At 47.0% G+C, this 18,320-nt stretch overlaps 1 protein-coding gene across 1 annotated transcript in view; it reads right to left on the bottom strand.

Annotated features, from left to right (window-relative positions):
• NFRKB (nuclear factor related to kappaB binding protein) overlaps window positions 1-18,320 on the bottom strand; it is a 44,778-nt gene that overhangs the window by 14,420 nt on the left and 12,038 nt on the right. The window contains exons 8-19 of the mRNA XM_015415795.1: window positions 17,340-17,520; window positions 15,024-15,132; window positions 14,117-14,243; window positions 12,674-12,739; window positions 11,286-11,365; window positions 10,891-10,937; window positions 8,595-8,655; window positions 6,280-6,454; window positions 4,569-4,675; window positions 2,799-2,922; window positions 1,801-1,880; window positions 466-677 (exon numbers count right to left, since the gene is read on the bottom strand). Of these exons, the coding sequence (XP_015271281.1) occupies window positions 466-677; window positions 1,801-1,880; window positions 2,799-2,922; window positions 4,569-4,675; window positions 6,280-6,454; window positions 8,595-8,655; window positions 10,891-10,937; window positions 11,286-11,365; window positions 12,674-12,739; window positions 14,117-14,243; window positions 15,024-15,132; window positions 17,340-17,520 (1,369 nt within the window). The remainder of the gene's footprint in view (window positions 1-465; window positions 678-1,800; window positions 1,881-2,798; window positions 2,923-4,568; window positions 4,676-6,279; window positions 6,455-8,594; window positions 8,656-10,890; window positions 10,938-11,285; window positions 11,366-12,673; window positions 12,740-14,116; window positions 14,244-15,023; window positions 15,133-17,339; window positions 17,521-18,320) is intronic.

Below are 18,320 nucleotides of genomic sequence, written 5' to 3'. Positions count from 1 at the left end.
TGGAGTTGGCGCCAACCACAAAATGTCAGAGAATGAAGCTATGTGCAACTCCAACAGCAATGTTTTAGGCAGAAGCTCTTAAAATGGACATAATGTTTAGAAGTATTTTCTCATTTACACATAACTTGAATCACTGTGCAGATCCTTGTGCTGTGGTGGAAGCGGCTGCCAAAGCAATTTTTTGTAAAAATCTGCACAGAAAATCAGATCTCCGGTGGCCATTCAGAAGCCCTGCTGGCAAAAATCCCATCTGGTCTGGCCCACTTTCTACAAACACTTGGTGGGCACCAGGATTGATGTTGGCAGGCGACTTGGTGCCCATGGGCGCCATGTTGGTGATCCCTGCTCTAGATAGATCCACGTCTTCTAAAATGGTACCATAAGTGTATGAACACCTCATCCCTAATTCATATCCAGTGACTGGATGCATCTCTACTTTTTTAGAAGAAAAATGGAAGGGCTTACCTTTGGTTGGGTTTTGCTTGCTCTGGAGTAACATTCGGCATACTTTTGCTGACCACGGAGACTGGGGGTGGTGAAATGGGCATTGCCGGCAACTGAGGGGCCGTGGGCGTCACTGGGGTGGGTGGCATGCTGGAATCACTGAGGCTCAGCTGGCTCGGCTCAGGGGCGCTGCCTGCGGCCACTTTCACTGAACTCTCCTTGCAGCTGGATTTCTGCAACGACAAGATCGTTACCAGCAAGAACAACAAATGCACTGAGCTCACTGGGCAGGGGGCGGAGAGGGAAGAGAAGAAGGGAAGTTGAAAGAATAGGCCCTCTGATGGATGAAGCCCATTCAATGTTTCCTGCAAGACATCAGGGCTCTGGGGTGCTCCAGTTTGGTGTAGTGGTTAAGTGTGCGGGCTCTAATCTGGGAGAACCGGATTTGATTCCCCACTCCTCCACTTGCACCTGCTGATGTGACCTTGGGTCAGTCACAAGCTCTGGCACAGCTGTCCTTGAAAAAGAGCAGTTTGTGTCAGAGCTCTTTCAGCCCCACCCACCTCACAGGGTGTCTGTTGTGGGGCGGGGAAGGGAAAGGAGTTTGTAAGCCGCTCTGAGACTCCTTTGGGTAGTGAAGGGCGGGGTATAAATCCAATCTCTCTCTCTCCAAAACGTTCCTGCTGCCCTCTAGTCTATTCCACCCTTTTGGGCAGGATATCCTACACTGAATCTCCCACACAGTCAATTTTCAGCTCAGGAAGCAGAATATACCATTCGTAGAAAACAAAACTCGCATGGCTTCTTTGGGCGATTTCACCTGTTAAAAGTTCAGGCACTCTGTTTGATCAGCTTCCATCCCACAGACACTATCAGAAGATGACTTGATACTACATTAGATGTGGTTTACATTTTTCTCCTTTCTGGAAGCCCTTTCCATGTAGGAAGCATGAACATTTTTGAACTAATCCTTAAGACTACCAAAAACAGAGGAGACTACCTATAAAGCCACGCTGGCTCTGGCCCAGCACATCTGCCTCCATCCCTATGTTCCACTAGTCACCCATTGGGAACACCATAAAGCATCTCCCATGCATCAGATCACGCCAGAAGGCATCTCTAACGTAACTTTTGGAATTCTCTCTTCCTGGCTACCGACGAAGTCCCCAGTACAAACATCCTCCTGACACAATGCAAGACATTTTGATTCAAACTGTTTCTTAGTTGTCAGGGATAGGGTAGAATAGTTATCCGCCCTAAGCCCTCAGGACATGACAGCTGGAAGTCCTATCAGCTGACAACAGTTACAACAGGGTAAACCACCTTTGCACCACGCGTGCGCACCAGGCAACTTACTGTCTTTGCAGGAGGTTTGGCTTTCTGTTGGAGGGCTTTTTTTGCTTTTGCCACAGCAGCGTGGGCCTGATGAATCCTCTCTGTAAGCGAGAATAGGTAACAGATCATCAAGTAGATGTTAATACCGAGGCTGCACGCCTGTGCCGTCAGCCTTTTTCCCACGGGGGTGTGCTTGTGATTCCAAAAATTCTGTGATCGAGAGAAAACACACCCAGCTGGATAATTTACCAGTAAGAAAGAAAGACCTTACATGGAAATTATCAAGGCTCTGTATGCATGTTTACAATATTTTCTGCAAATGTGTCCCCAGGGAGGCTTTTATGCCTTTTAACTGGCATGACAAGTAAATGAAAGTGATTGCTCTTCAAACAGGAACAAGAGAAAAATTATACATACACGCCGAAATACACACAAATCCCGTGTTGGCAGAATTTACATTAAAGAGGGCAAAAACATATTTACACTGCATTTCCACTAACAGGCCACGATTTTAGTTTTAGGTAAATATATCTTTTTTAAAATCTAATTTTAGAACAGAACTCCTTGGTTCTTTGTGTGGCATCCAACAGTTTGGAAAAACAGCCACTAAACTATTGTCCAATCTTGTTAGCCCAGGTAATACAACTGGGAATGTTGGATTCTCTCCCAGGCCAAGGAGTTGAAGCTACAGCTTGCTTCTATTCCTGTATTTCTGGGATGCTGTGAGCTTTTTTCATAAGTGCATAAGAAAAGCCCTGCTGGCTCAGACCAGTGGCCCTACATCTAGTTCAGCATCCCCTCACAAAATGGCCAACCAATTCCTCTGTTGGGCCAACAACAGGGTACAGAGGCCAAGGCCTTCCCCTCATGTTGCCTCCTGGCTCTGGGATTCAGAGGCCGACTGCCTCCACAGAGAAATTCTAGTTCAACACTGGCTCTTTTGCCTACACTTAATGCGAGCCCACACCAACCCTGTTACATCCCAATTTTCCTGCAAACTTGATCCAGTGGCTGCTCACCAAACTCCTCTTCACTCCTGTCTCGATGCAGGTATATCCACAGTTTGCGGCCAATGTCGTATTTTACGCAGGGATCCTTCTCGTAGTGCAGTCGATCCAAGGCACCACTCACAACAGTGTTCACCTGAGGAGAAATCTTGCAATGAAATAAGGTACCCCAAAAAAAGAACCAATGTAGCAAGCGTGTTCTGGGGCATGCTGGGAGGAAGAACACACATGAAAATGAGTCAGATATCTAAGCCATCCCCAACACAAGGTATGAAAATATCTGCAGAATAAATGTGAATTCCTCTGGCTATTCAGAGCAAAACAAAGCTTATTCCAGTGAGAAAGAGAGAGCGCTTGCAAGAACTAAAGCTATAGGTCTGTAACCAGAACAACACCAGCTGCACTATATATTATGTTTCTGCAGGTGACCACCAACTATTGTGTCTGTGTTTACAGGCTTTTCTGCACAGCCAACTTACTCCTGATTTTTTCGACAGTCGATCCACAGGCAGTAGAATTGGTTTGAGCGTGGTTCTTCTGCATGCTTGCTCTCTCTGCATTTTCATAGTTGTGGAGTCAATTAATTTTCTTCCGCACATGCTTTAAATAGTGGGGATTTTCAAGGGAAGGTGCTGTTGTCATTGGTGGCAGCACCCCCTTTTCATCTTTTTGTCCACGCTTATATTGACATAATGGAGCTGTGGTGGCTCAAGTGGTTAAGACACTGAACTGCAGGCTGTGGAAGGTCAGTAGTTTGGCAGTTTGAGACCCGAGTGTGCCGCATGACGGAATGAGCTCCCGTCTCTAGTTCCAGCTCCTGCCAACCTAGCAGTTCAAAAGCAAGAAATTGCAAGTAGATCAATAGGTACCACTTCGGTGGGAAGGTAACAGCGTTCCGTGCGCCTTAGTGTTTAGTCACGCTGGCCACACGACCACAGAAATGTCTTCGGACAGCGCTGGCTCTTCGGCTTTGAAACGGAGATGAGCACTGCAACCCTAGAGTCGGATTCGACTGGCTTTCGAACAAGGGGAACCTTTACCGTTACCTTTTATATTGACATAAGTGTTGTAATGATAGTTTAAGGAGGTTCTCTGCATTCCCAGCTTTCATTTATTTTTAAAAAGTCTCTAGCTCTCAAAGATATGCCCTTTTCCCGTAGCTCCACAAGAGAAGGGACCAGGGATTTACTTTTTCTGTTTTTCAATGAAAGCTGGGAATTCAGAGAACCTCTACAAACTAGCACAACAACACTAAATCGATATTTTAATGTTTTTTAAAAAATCAGAAACAAAACCACTCCTCTTCAGGGTGTGGGGGAGAGAGAGTCATTTGATGATGACCACAGTCCAATAATCTGAAAGTGGGCTGGAGGTGGGTGGGAGTGGACAGGACAAAGAAAACTGACAGAAACAGTACGCAAGAGGAAAAAGCCGACTCAGAATCAGCTTGCAAAAAATATATACAGGTAAAAGAGGTCCCAGAGGAACTGGGGGGAAATGGGGGGGAGACACAAAACAAAGCAAAAGGCAAAAAAAAAAATATGCGGAAATTGGGGGATAAACCGAAGAGGTATGGAGCTAGAACTGGCAGACAACAACCATGCTGCCATGCCCTAGATCTTAAGAGAGGTTTTGCAAACTGCATCATAAGCTTTCCTCTCCACCTTGTGGCTTGTAGGCCTTAAAATCCATCATGAAATACTGCAAGTGTTCAACAGGAAGTTTTTCAGATGGGAAACTCTGAGAGAGAGAATAACCTGGCCTGCATTTAATCCAGCTCACCTGAGCGCTGGTGACATCAGGAGCCAGGAACTGGGAGTCCTTAAGCAGCTCACAGATCGCAGCACGTGTTCCCTCTCCATTAGGAAGACGGGCTGCAGCATCACGAACTAAGAGAAAAAGCACAGGCTGAAACACACATTGAAACACAAGTCCTCAAACCCATCGGTTCCATTTGCCCTGGAGCTTCCCTGCTTCACCTAACACAACTCTTGTTCTAATAGTGATTACTCCCTACCTCTCCCCATCTTCCACCAACAACAGCTTCCACGATGTTGCCATTTCAGCTGAGGTTTCTGTCCTGATTTCTACAGCGTTCTTCTCCACAGGGAGCTGCCAAGTGAGGCTGCAGCTGCAAAAATCTCCCTCTCCTTTCCCCAAACAGACAGAAAGGTTCCGCTCTGTTCTATGACCCAGTTTCTTCTGCTTTCAAGCTTTCCAAGGCCACTGTCAACTCGACAACGAAGACGGTGCCATTTTCGCAGTTCTGCTCCTGCTGGTTGATTCTGGCTGTGGAGATTTTTTGTGTGGACTGCACTCTCTACATCGAGCAGCCTTTTTGCAGCTTACTACGGCATTCTTCATCAAACATTCAAAATCTGCCTTATACTGAGCCAGATCGTTGGATCGCCGATCCATTTCATCCACTATTCGTTTTATTTATTTATTTAAAACATTTATTAGCCCCCTTTCTACCTTAAAGGAATGATGATGAAAAAGAAAAGATTGGATTTCTACCCCGCCCTTCACTACCCAAAGGAGTCTCAGAGAGGCTTACAATCTTCTTTCCCTTCCCCTCCCCACCCTGCGAGGTAGATGGGGCTGAGAGGGTTCTCTTGAGAACTGCTCATAAGAGAACAGCTCTGAGAGAAACTATGACTGATCCAAGGTTACACCAACAGCTGCATGTGGTGGAGGAGCGGGGAATCAAACCCGGCTCTCCCAGATTAGAGTCTGTGCACCTAACCACTACACCAAACTGGCTCTCTGTCTATTCTGATCTTACTGGCGGCAGCTCTCCATGTGGAAGCTTCCCCTGCTTTACTACCCAAGGCCCTTAAATAGGTGCCAGGAATTTTAAATTTATTTAGTTAGACATTTATGCTCTGCTTTTCTCCCCAAGAGGGACCCAAAGCACCTTATAACATCATTCTCTCCTTCTCAACTTTATTGTCATAACCACCAGCCTATAAAGTAAGTTGGGCTGAGAGACAATGAACATAAGAACCTAATAGAACCCAAGCTGGACCAGGCCAATGGCCCATCCAGTCCAAGGTGCCATCAGGAGGTCCACCAGTGGGGCCAGAATTCCAGAAGCCCCCCCACTGTGGCCCCCCAGGCATCAAGAATACAGAGCACCACTGCCCCAGACAGAGTGTTCCGTCTATACCTTGTGGCTAATAGCCACGGATGGACCTCTGCTCCAGTAACTGAACCCAAAGTCACCCAGCAAGCTTTCATGGTGGAGTGGGGTTTCAAACCTGAGTCTCGCAGGTCCTAGTTTGACATTCTAGCCACTACACCATGCTGGCTCTCTGGATTAAACCTGGGACTTTATACATATGAATCATAAAGAAGATATCAGTGACTGAACCTTGGACTTTATGAATCTCTCCTTCAGTGCTTTATGGCTATGCCCTAGACCCATTCCAATAAAAAACTGGTAGTCTGCGAAGTGTATAGAAATACTCCGCCACACTCAACATCAACTTACCAAGAGACAGGATGGTGACATACGCAGGCCTGTCTGAACGCAACAGAGAATGTTCTCGAGCTTTGTTCAGAGACGTTTCTTTGTCAAACACACCCTTCACGGGGCCCACCACCGACTCAAAGCCGTGCATGCGGAACGTGAAGGCCTTGTGAGGCTGGCTGTATCGATAACGCTCCTGCGTGCGGAAGAAAAGGAGAGCGCCCAGATGAGCAAGAGAGAGTCAAATGTAGAAGAGTTGCTTTTGATACCCTGCTTTTCTCTACCCTAAAGAGTCTCAAAGCAGCTTGCAATTTGCCTTCCCTTCCTCTCCCCGCAGCAGGTTCCTTGTGGGGTAGTTCTGAGAGAACTATGACTGGCCCAAAGTCACCCAAGCAGGCTTCATGCGGAGGAGGAATGGGGATTCGAACCCAGTTCTCCAGATCAGAGTCTGCAACTCTTAAGCACTACACCATGCTGGTAAAGGGAGAGCTGAGCAAATGTCCATCAAACACTAGTTGTCCAGGGATGGTGCCAGACTCTGAGCTGCCCCCACCAGCGAGGCTGCCTTTCTAGTTGGTGCCGGCTGGGGCCTAGCCTCGGGGCAGCCCCAAGGAGACATCAGTGCCAAACAGCCACAAAGGAGTCCGGGGCAGGGCCAAGAACAGTCACCCAGGCCCAGTAGCAGCCCCGGCACTGAGGTCTGGGTAGGGGTGGGCCCAGAGAGACTACGGCCTATCCCAGCCAGCCCTAGAGGACAGCCAATGGAAGGGATGGCTGGAGGATCCCAGCCAGCCCTAGAGGACAGCCAATGGAATGGATGGCTGGAGGAGGAGGAGGGAAAGCTATTCCAAGGGCAAAGAAGGAGGAGACAGCAATCAGCACCAGTGTTCCCTCTAAGCTGAATTAGTGTGAGCTAGCTCACAGTTTTTAGCCTCCGTCTCACACATTTGTCTTAGCTCAGGAAGGATGGCTCCAGAGCAAACTAATTTAGGCAGGAGCCAAATCGCTGGCTCACAACTTTAATACCAGTAGCTCACAAAGCACAATTTGTGCTCACAAGACTCCACAGCTTAGAGGGAGCATTGGTCAGCATCCCCCAGGAATAGACCAGATGTGGCTGGGGAGGTGGGGATACAGGCTCCTTAAAAAGGGCTTCTGTGAGACACCAAGGGGGAAGGAAGGACACAGCTCTGGTCTTGAGAAGAGCTGCTGTCCTGGGACAGAGAAGGAATCTGATGAAACACCCCCCTTCTCTTCCAATTCTGAGGCTTTGGGAGACCCACCGGAGAGACCCAGCAGGACAGCTGAGGGCTAGCCGACAGAGCTGGAGAGGGGAGAGCCTCACAACTAGTTGAGGATAGTAAGAAACTCTCAAGTGGAGACTATTTCCTTATGCACCAATAAATCATAAGCAGTATACGTAGAGCAAAACTCTCTAGAATACTGAATACTATCCTCCAGAAGCTAGATTTGGAGCACACAGATTTGTGTTCACCAAGATTAATCAGATGCAACAACAGACAAAGAGAACTGGGGTGAATTTGCAGTGTGAGAGGGAAAGCAGCCTGTGTTCTACCATCCTGAAACTGAGCGCTTATCTCCAAAGGCCTAGCACGATGTTAAGCTTTAGACCAGCTTGAAGTGGCAAAACACTGCTAAAAAAGAAGTTAAAGATGGGACTTCTTTTGGAATCTCTTCTTACGGACAAAGAAAATGTCCTGCTTCTTTTGACCTGAAAACCCAGAACATTGACTACAAGGCACAGCAGGATATAAGCAGAGCTGTAACACTTATCTAGACAAGTATATCCAATGCAATTGACAGGCAGTTACTATATTAGTCACTTTACTGCCGGGAATTCAAAACAATGTAAGCATAAAAAACACAACTTATCAGTGTCAGACGTTTTCAAAGCCCTTTTGCCATTTAATTTTAAGTACATCGTTGTCAAAACATCTGTCTCTGTGGTATGTGTGTGCAAACTGCCATCAAATTGCAGCCCAGTTATGGCAACCCTGTCGGGTTTTCAAGGGAAGAGACACTCAAAGCTGGCTTGCCAGTGCCTGCCTCTGCGTAGCAACCCTAGACTTAAGAACATAAGAGACGCCAATGTTAGATCAGGCCAGAAATACCAGTGCCATCAGGAGGTCCACCAGTGGGGCCAGTGGGACTTCCTTGGTGGTCTCCCACCCACCACCCAACCAGGGCCGACCCTGCTTAGTTTCCAAGATCTGACAAGATAGGGCTTGCCCGGGGCCATCCAGAACAGGACCAAAATCTCCTTTGCATAATCTAATACAATACAATAAACTAGGCAGGATGGATGGGCTCCTCACCTGTTCCTGGAAAATGCGTTTCTCTTCCCCTGTGCTAGGCCGGACCACGTAGTCAGTCCTTCTGAAACAAACACCAGTGTGAGGCCTGGGTAACTACAATATAAGCGGAACCACAAACGAATTCGTACAGAGCCCTTTTAACATCCTAAACTAGGGTTGGGGGGGCTTACAAAGAGAGTGAGGAAGTCACAGGCAATGTATAGATGTCACTTCCTGTGTCCACAGGAAGTAATATCATCAAACCATGATGTCTCGGCAGCACTCTGGTATTTGAGCAAAAACTGTATGGAAAGAATGGCTTCTACCATAGAGTTTTTGCCCAAATACCGGAGTGTCACCTGGACATTGCCAGTGTGATGATGTCACTGCCTGTGCACACCGGAAGTGATGTTGCCACATCGCCTGGACCTTCCTCTCTCTGCTGGTAAGTCCCCCCCCACCGTCCAGCTGATCGGCAGTGGGGGACCCTGCAACCATATCCTCAACAGATCACTGCCCAAAAGGGGAGGAAAAAGCAGTTTGCCTTTTATGCTAGTGATTCTCAACCTGTTACATCCCACTGAACACTCTGTCAAAGAACTAGGGTCCCACTGTGATGGGTTAGAGTTAGCCCACTTTTTCTGAGAGGGACTGTTTTTTGTTTACAGACATTCTATTGTTATATCTTTCACTTACGGCAAGTTTCAAAGACATACAAAGTTGCAACAGCATTGTTGGGAGCAAATGTTATTGCTGTGGCTTTAATGGATAATCCCTGGCAGGTACGTTGGCAGGAAGTGGCACATCAAAGACACTTCCTGATGGGCAGGGGGGACAGGATCAGGAGAAACACCAAGTGTCTGAGGTTGATACCATCACGCAAAACAGTCACAGATGGGTCATCTGTGGCAGGTGGGTCGGCGGAAGGCAGCATGTCACAATTGCAGGTGGCCATGGGGAATGAAGAAAGCAAATTCTTAGTAACCGTTATGAAAGCCCTGCATTCCCACCTAGCCTACTTCTGTGTAGAACATAAGAAAAGCCCTGCTGGATCATACCAGTGGCCCATCTAGTCCAGCATCCTGCCTTACACAGTGGCCAGCCAGTTCCACTGGAAGTCCGACACCCGGGCACAGAGGCCTTCCCCTGATGTTGCCTCCTGGCACTGGGATTCAGAGGTTCACTGCCTCTGAACATGGAGGTTACCTTTAGTCACCATGGCTAGTAGCCTAGCCTCTGGTAGACTTAATCCTCCATGAATCTGTCTAGTCACTTTCTGCCATTGCCTGAGAACCTCTGATCTATAAAACAATTGTTTCTTGGGTGTATAATTTAAGTCTAAATTACTGAACGGGGGAGAATGGCAACTGCTGGACTATTTACAATACTTCTAGAAATGTTCCCTACAATATTTCTAGACATGTTTTCTAGAAGCTACCTCTTTCCATTTTGCTTTCGTCACAGGCACACTGAAACACGAGAATCCAAAGAGCACAGTGTTTTATTTCATTGGGTGTAATTTCATTTGCTTTATAATGCTTTCCCTCCATAGCACGGGATAGGATAAAATCTAGGTAGTTACCAAACTATGAAGAAGTTAGTATCGCTAACTGGCAATAAGCAAAAACAACCACCCTACCAGACACAGAAAAAAAATGACTGGAAAAATACTGCACTAAAATGAGATATCGCTTATTCATCACCATGTGTTACAATTCTTTGGATGGGAAAAAAGCAGCTTTTTAAACAGTTACCCTCTGCAGCAATTGAGATTTGGAAGGAAAGGAGAATCCAACACGAAAATTACAGGGAGAACGTACGGCGACACTGCTATTTGGCCGCTAAGCAACCTGGAATCCAGCCAAGATCGTTCTGCCTCTGGTACCGTGGTTGGTGGCCAAGACTTTACAAGCAGAAATAAACTGACACTGATGATAAAGGACGGGAATCTAAGCTCATTCTCTCTCGCAGCTGCACTGGCTCAGTACAGCTAATGAGAACCAAAGTTGGAATTGTGCTAGTTTGGCACAACGACTCCGACATGAGGCAACTTTCGGAAATTTAAGTTAGGAACCATTTTCACAAAGTTGTCTAGAGACAACTGGATGCAAGAGATTCCACCTCCCTTCAACTCAAGATACAAAAGCAGCCAGAAATGACACCCACGCTTTTGAATCTTTTTTCCTGCAAAGCACCGTTTGGGCTAGCTTATTTATCAATGGGTACATAGTGCTGGTTGTTAACAAAGCTGGCCCTGGAAGTGTAAGGTAATATACACACCAGTTCCCGGTTTTCAGCCCATTTCATATGTACTTACACTCGGGGAATGGGTGTGGTGGCATCACAGCTGTCTTCATTATCCTGCTAATTAAAGAGAGATTAATGTCAGCCGAGTGAAAGAGTCAATTGGGACATGCTTTATGGCAAAAAGAAGAAGAGAGGACATTGGATTTATACCCTGCCCTTCACTCGGAGTCTCAGAGAGGCTTACAAACTCCTTTCCCTTCCCCTCCCCACAACAGACACCCCTGTGGGGTAGGTGGGGCTGAGAGAGCTCTTTCCAGAACTGTCCTTGAGAGAACAGCTCTTGTCAGAACTATGGCTTGCCCAAGGTCATCCAGCAGCTGCAAGTGGAGGAGTGGGGAATCAAACCTGGTTCTCCCAGACTAGAGTCCGCGCACTTAACCACCACACCAAACTCTTCCACCTCACCTTGAAAAACGTTTGGTCTTTGGTCTCCAGCCAGAGCTGGAAGAGCGCTGCCAGCTCCTTCTCGTGGTCTTGAGAAGAGCCTAGAGTCAGAACCAGAGAAGACAGAGTGGATCGTCACCTACTGCTAACATCCAGACTACATTAAAGGAAGTACTTCTTCACCCAAAGAGTGATTAACACTTGGAATTCACTGCCACAGGAAGTGGTGGTGGCTACAAGCATGGACGGCTTCAAAAGGGAATTAGATAAGCATATGGAGCAGAGGTCCATCAGTGGCTATTAGCCACAAGGTATAGATAGGGACTCTGGGGCAAGTGATGCTCTGTCATCTTGGTGCTTGGGGGGGGGGGGTCAACAGTGGGATGGCTTCTAATGTCCTGGCACCACTGGTGGACCTCCTGATGGCACTGGTATTTCTGGCCACTGTGTGATACAGAGTGTTGGATTGGATGGGCCTTTGGCCTGATCCAACATTGGCATCTCTTATGTTCTTATGTTCTTATTAACAGTAGTTAAGGCGCTGGGGGATATACAAGCCACTGTGCACAAAGTGAATGAATACATTCCAGGATCCCTGAAGAGAAGCAAGCACATCTATCTATTTAAATCTTTCTCTTTGATCCAGAAGGGGATGAATGGAAGTTGTCTTAATCGGACCAGTGGTCTGCCTGGCCCAGTACTGACTGGCAGAGGTTCTCCCTCTACCTTGAATCCAAAAGAAGAAAAGCCATGAGCATGAGTAAGAGTTGTCACAGTTTATGGAAATGGCCAGATCTCACAGCTGCAGTCTGACAAATGGAAGGCTTATTCTCAGCTCTTGCCAGTAACTCACTCTGAGTTTTGACCACTGGCTTTCTCAGGCTCGTACAAATCCCCTTGTTTATAAAAAAAAACAGTTTATAAAACCAGTTTGGTTGCTTCATACGAGAGAACTGGGGTATTTCTTTGTCTCTCGGGAATAACAGTGCAAGATGCATGTGTGGAAATTAAAACACAAAGAAAGAAGGACGCATGCGTTATCTTCACGTGGGTGAGGGGCTACACATAAAAGAAGGGGCATCTAGAAGGATAGTAGCAGTGGCCCAAAAGCAAAGGAAGAAAGTAAGGGAAGATAAGGAAAGAGCTGCACACGCAGGCAGCTGAGAGATTTGAAAGGAGAGGAGAATAGGGGGGAGTTATATTTGGGGGGGTTCCATGGGGTTTGTTTGTTGTTAAGGGGGATGCCTCCCGCATAGTCGGGGGGCCGCTGACACCGTCCTCCCGACAGTATGTTGTTATATCTGCTGTCTTACGTAGAAAACAATAAAAATCTTAACCGGGATCAAATACCTTGAGAAAACAGCTCTACTAACTTCTGCTAGCAGAGAAAGAAGGCCAAGTTATGTTACCTATTAGTTTCCACTGCTGAGTCTTCTCTTTGAATTCAACAAATAGAGAAAAACTGGAAGGAGTATCTGCAACAGAAAGCAAATCTTGTTAAATACCTTGTTTCTACTCTTGTTAATGATGCAAGCTAGCCCACCCTTTCACGGCCGTTGATGCATCTTCTTATTTTGTCTGTTCCTTTCTTCGGATGGAAACAAAACTCGAAATGTTGTTTAGATAAACACGGACTTTATTATTTTAAAAATAATACCCACCCTCCCCACAAACCAGACTTGCTTCTGTAATTTCAGGTGATAGGTTTATGCTAAAATTCAACAGGAAGTTACTATAAATCTTATGTCTAAAGGGATATTTACAGGGACTCGTTCAAAGGCCAGCGTCATAAACCGAGTTGCTGGATTACTGAATATATTTTACCTTCCAAGTTAGAAGGTTCTTATTCGGGTCTGCTGGGAACAGAATCAGATTCAACGGGAAGGCTGCCATTTGTCTTAAGTGAATGAATTTGGGAGAGGGTGGTCTAGATTACATTCTACGAACACTGTCCTAGAAGTAAGCCCCATCAGGTAAAACAGGACTTGCTTCAGAGCAGACCTGCTCAGGTTTTCCCCCCCAGAGTCCCCTACAGAGAAAGCACAGCAGGCAAAGACTGTACGAGTCTCAGAAGGCTTACAATGGCCATCTGTCCAGAGGCCACTTCATAGAATCATAGAATGTTAGAGTTGGAAGGGACCTTGCAGGCCATCTAGTCCAACCCCCTGCACTTTGCAGGAGCATAGCCGAAAGATAGTCCTACAACATACCCAAAAGATGGTCGTCCAGCCTCCACTTGAAAACATCCAGCGAAGGAGCATCCACCACCTCCCGAGGCAGTCTGTTCCACTGCTTAACCACCCTTACAGTTAAGAAGTTTCTCCTGATATTTAGCCGGTATCGACTCCCTTGTAATTTCCACCTATTAGATCTAGTCTTGCAATCTGGAGCAAGACAGAATAGATCTGCTCCATCTTCTACATTATAGCCCTTCAAATATTTGAAGACTGCAATCATGCAGTCTTCAAGCCTTCTCTTTCCCAGGCTAAACATACCCAACTCTTTCAGCCTTTCCTCATAAGACTTGGATTCCAACCCTCTCACCATCCTGGTTGCCCTCTTCTGGACACGCTCGAGTTTGTCAACATCCTTCCTAAAATGTGGTGCCCAAAACTGGACACAGTACTCAAGGTGAGACCTGACCACAGCAGAATAGAACGGAACTACCATCTCCCCTGATCTGGACACAATGCTTCTGTTAATGCATTAACTTCAGAGGCCACTTATTTCCATCCTTGGGCAAAGTTCAAGAAAGCAAGACAGGCCTGATGCTGGCAGCAGGTCTGAAAATGAACGGCCAACTCCTATGGTTATAGCTTTGTTTCCAGTGTCGACTAGGATGCAGGACTTACCTCTGCTCTCGCCTGTGAGATACTGCAAGGCCGGCAAGACAAGCTCGGACCAGTTGGGGGCGAAGGAGAACCAGCTGTTCAGTGTGCTGGCGGGGGAAGACTGCCAGTCCATGACTTTATCTTCAAGCTGAGCAAAAGAGAAGGACAATTGAACAAAAGAAGCGGACAATCGCTCGGGCAAGCTGTTAATGGTGTGAAACAGAGGCGTGCAGCTTTTGTGATCCAAACAAAGCTGGGGGGGGGGGGTGGGCACATCTAGCTGTGAAGACATTGGCTTGCCAGTCAACAGAGCCAGTGGGATAGAGGAGGGCTGTTCTTGACCAGACACAACGGGAGCAAGCTGAACACCAGCTGAACTGGCCGTTTTTCAAGGTCTTGCCTCATGCCTGCCTGTGGCTATACAGGGCGGGGAAGGGAGGATGACAGACACAAACGGTGCCCATCTCCTTCTTCCGTGCCACCAGCCTGACTGGCACAGCTATCCCTCAGGGCTTCATATCTCTGTGCACTGGATGGAGAACTGGCCTTGCATGTCGGGCAATGTGGACTGGGGTGCTGGGCCTGCACGCCAGGGGTTCCCTTATCCCTAGTCTGAAATATACAGGAAAACTCAGAGCTGCTTTTCCTGAGTATCAGTGAGCACCTTACAAAGGAGGCTAATGCATCATGCTTTGCAACAGATATGCCAATAAAGGTTATTGGAATTGGAATTGGCTTTGCAACAGTACAATTTTCCTATGGGAGTGGCTGGTAGGAACACCTGCGTGGCTGAAAGGTAGCAATTAGCAAATTCTAAACCACTTACAAATCATGGAAGCACCGTACAACAAATTGAATTGTCTAAAAAGACGCAAAACCTGCAGGCAGAGCACTATCTCATTATGGGTGGAAAAACGTATTCTCTTACCACCGAGAGAGTAGCAGGTCCTTCGAGGAGCAGAATCTCCAAAAGCAAGGAAAAGAAACTAGAGGAGATTTCGTTTACTCCGAGGCAAGGCTTGATATCTTCAAGAGGCCTTTGAAGAAAGTGAGATTTTTTTTAATCCACCTAGATAACCCACATTCCAAAAATGATGATGATGAATTGAATAATGTAAGTAATTTTCTGTGTGTTCACATACACTATTGCAGTAATCTTATGACACCAGCTTAGCTCCACACTGTAAATCTGAGGGGAAGGGCTGTGGCTCAGTGGCAGAGCATCGGCCTTGCATCCTTGGCATCTCCAGTTAAAGAGACCAAGTAATTGGTGATGTGAAAAACCCCAACCTGAGTGCCTGGAGAACTGTTTCCAGTCTGAGCAGACACTGGTGACTGTGATGGGCCAATGGCATGACTCAGTAGAAGACAGCTTCATGTGTCCATAGGAGGGTGCTGAGGGAAGGGCTTCAGCCAGTGGTATAAACTGCGGTTTAATCAGACTGGGATTTCAAACCAGGGTCTGCAGCTGATTTGCTGGGATGCATGAACTCACAAACCCAGTTTCCCAGTAATGTGATGCTTGAATTTGCAAGCTCAGTTTCTCAGTAATGTTAACGCCTTTCCCTTGCAAATGCCTGGCCACAAATACAGCAGTGTACAAGACTGTCTTTTCTGCTTGGGGGAAGGTGGTAAGTAGCAAGGCAATCTGGTTTAGGAAGAAACTAGAATTTGGCATGGATCCATTGAAAGATTTCTGCAGAAGAAAGGAGAGGGCAGTTTTTGCCAATCCTGCCCTTCGCTGCATACTTCTGCCACCCACACTCATGCTGTTTTGGAGATCCCCCGTTCTCTAGGAGCAGCATTTCAAGGGGGCATTTTGCACTTCAATGAACTCATGCTCCATGGATAGAAACCCCTTCCTTCTGTCTCCGAAAATTACTGGTGGGTGAGTACAAGTCTTTGCCTGGTACCAGGTACACCCAGCCGTCCAACCCGAGTGAGCTGCACAGACCACAGTGTACCATGAAAATGACCACACCCTAAGGCCATGCAACAAATCCGTGGCTAAGGCAAAATTCAAGCCCTCTCACCTCGCACTTGAGGTCACTACATGCCAGATCTCAGCGCTCTTTTCACTGATGCCATATAGACAAGAGCAATGCACACCATGCTATTTTGCCTGGGAAAACATATATATTTCCAAATCATGTTTCGTCCCCCTGCCTCACTCCTTCATAGCACAATGTACTTTTGCAGGCTGGCGCTAACCTTAAAGATTCATTTTCTCCATCACCACCACCCATTTTATACCTAACAGCTAATTCATACACACCATTCAGACTGGCCAGATTAGCCATGGAACACTGCTTCTGCCATAACATGGTACACTGGTGTTAAACCTGCTGTACTCTGATCAGCGATCCCTCTAAGCTGAGTTAGTGTGAACTACCTCACAGTTTTTTAGCCTCTGGCTCACACATTTTTGTCTTAGCTCAGGAAGCATGGCTCCAGAGCAAGCTGATTTATGCACTAGCCAATTTGCTCACTCACAACGTTAATGCCGGTAGCTCACAAAGTAGAATTTTTGCTCACAATACTCCACAGTTTAGAGGGAGCACTGACTCTGATTATCCTCAGTGTTGATAAACAGGCTTCATTGGAAAGACACCGTGTTAAGCGAGAACCAATGTGATGTAGTGGTTAGAGTGCTGGATGAGGATCCGGGAGACCGGGGTTCACATTCTCACTATGTCACGTCACTCGCAGGGTCAGTTGCTCCTCCTAAGGTTGCCAACCTCCAGGTAGCAGCTGGAGATCTCCTGCTATGACAACTGATCTCCAGATGACAGAGATCAGTTTGCCTGGACAAAATGGCTGCTTTGGAAGGTGGACTCCACAGCATTATACTCTCCTGACATCCCTCCCCTTCCAGATCCCGCCCTCCTCAGGCTCCACCTCCAAAATCTCCAGGTATTTCCCAACCCAGAGCTGGCAACCCTAGGTGCTCCCCCTGATAGCCCAGCCCCATCTCATCAGAGCTTGGAAGCTAAGCAGCGTCAGCTACAGTTGGTACATAGATGGGAGACCACTAAGGGAGACCAGGGTTGCCATGCAGAGGAAGGCAAAGGCAATGGCAAAACAAACCTCTCTTTGCCCCTTGCCTTGAAAACCCTACAGGTTCCTGGGGCTGCCGTGGATCAGTTGTGACTTGCCAGGACAGCGCTATTGTTATTTTAAACATCTATATACATGATTAGTGAATTATACGCACAGCGCCTTCTCTCTATAGGAACCAACTTACTCTTCCTTGACTGATAAAAGCGGCACAGGGGGTGGGTCCTGAGACATCGGCGGAATCCCTTCAGGGTTGCCGAAGGACTCGGAGAAGTCGTCCACTTCCGATTTTATCACTTTCAGCTTCTTTTTCTTCCTCTCTTCCTTTTCCCTCACTTTCTTTTTGAGGACAGCAAGGTCAAACAAGGCTTCAGTTGAAAAAGAGAGGAAGGGTTTCTAAATTACATTGGGCCGTGTTCCCAGGATATCAGTTATTAGGCATAAGAGACAAAATTATAGCAGGCTCTGGCTGTTATAAGAATATGCAAATATGAGCCATACCAGCTTACTAATGAAAGTGATTCAGTCTCAAACACAGCACAGAAATGACTATGAATAAAGGGATCGAAATTGTAGCTTGGCCCTACGCATGTTTACTCTGGAGGAAGCCCCCATCAAGACTAGTGGAGCACAGACGAAAGTGAGCATCCACAAGACTGCAGCTTCACACGTAGCTGGTGGGATCCAGAGAGCCCATTCATGTGCTTGCAAGGGTTTGCTCATGCACCACGGGATTTGTTTAATGACTATGCAATTTTACTTCATTTATAGCCCACGTTTCTCACAGACACAAGGTAAAGTAAAGGTAAAGGTTCCCTTGCTCGAAAGCCAGTCAAATCCGACTCTAGGGTTGCAGTGCTCATCTCCGTTTCCAAGCCGAAGAGCCAGCGCTGTCCAAAGACGTTTCCGTGGTCATGTGGCCGGCATGACTAAACACCAAGGCGCACGGAACGCTGTTACCTTCCCACCGAAATGGTACCTATTTATCTACTTGCAATTTCTTGCTTTCCTGCTAGGTTGGCAGGAGCTGGAACTAGAGATGGGAGCTCACTCCATCATGCGGCACCCGGGTCTTGAACTGCTGAACTACCGACCTTCCACAGCCTGCAGTTCAGCATCTTAACCACTTGAGCCACCGCAGCTCCATGAGACACAAGGTAGATTACAA

This window comes from Gekko japonicus, unplaced genomic scaffold (assembly GCF_001447785.1).
Source record: "Gekko japonicus isolate JY-2015 unplaced genomic scaffold, Gekko_japonicus_V1.1 scaffold2196, whole genome shotgun sequence".
In the NCBI taxonomy this organism is placed as follows: domain Eukaryota; kingdom Metazoa; phylum Chordata; class Lepidosauria; order Squamata; family Gekkonidae; genus Gekko; species Gekko japonicus.
Note: the sequence above shows the minus strand (reverse complement) of the source record. Positions and strands in the feature narration are given on the sequence as shown.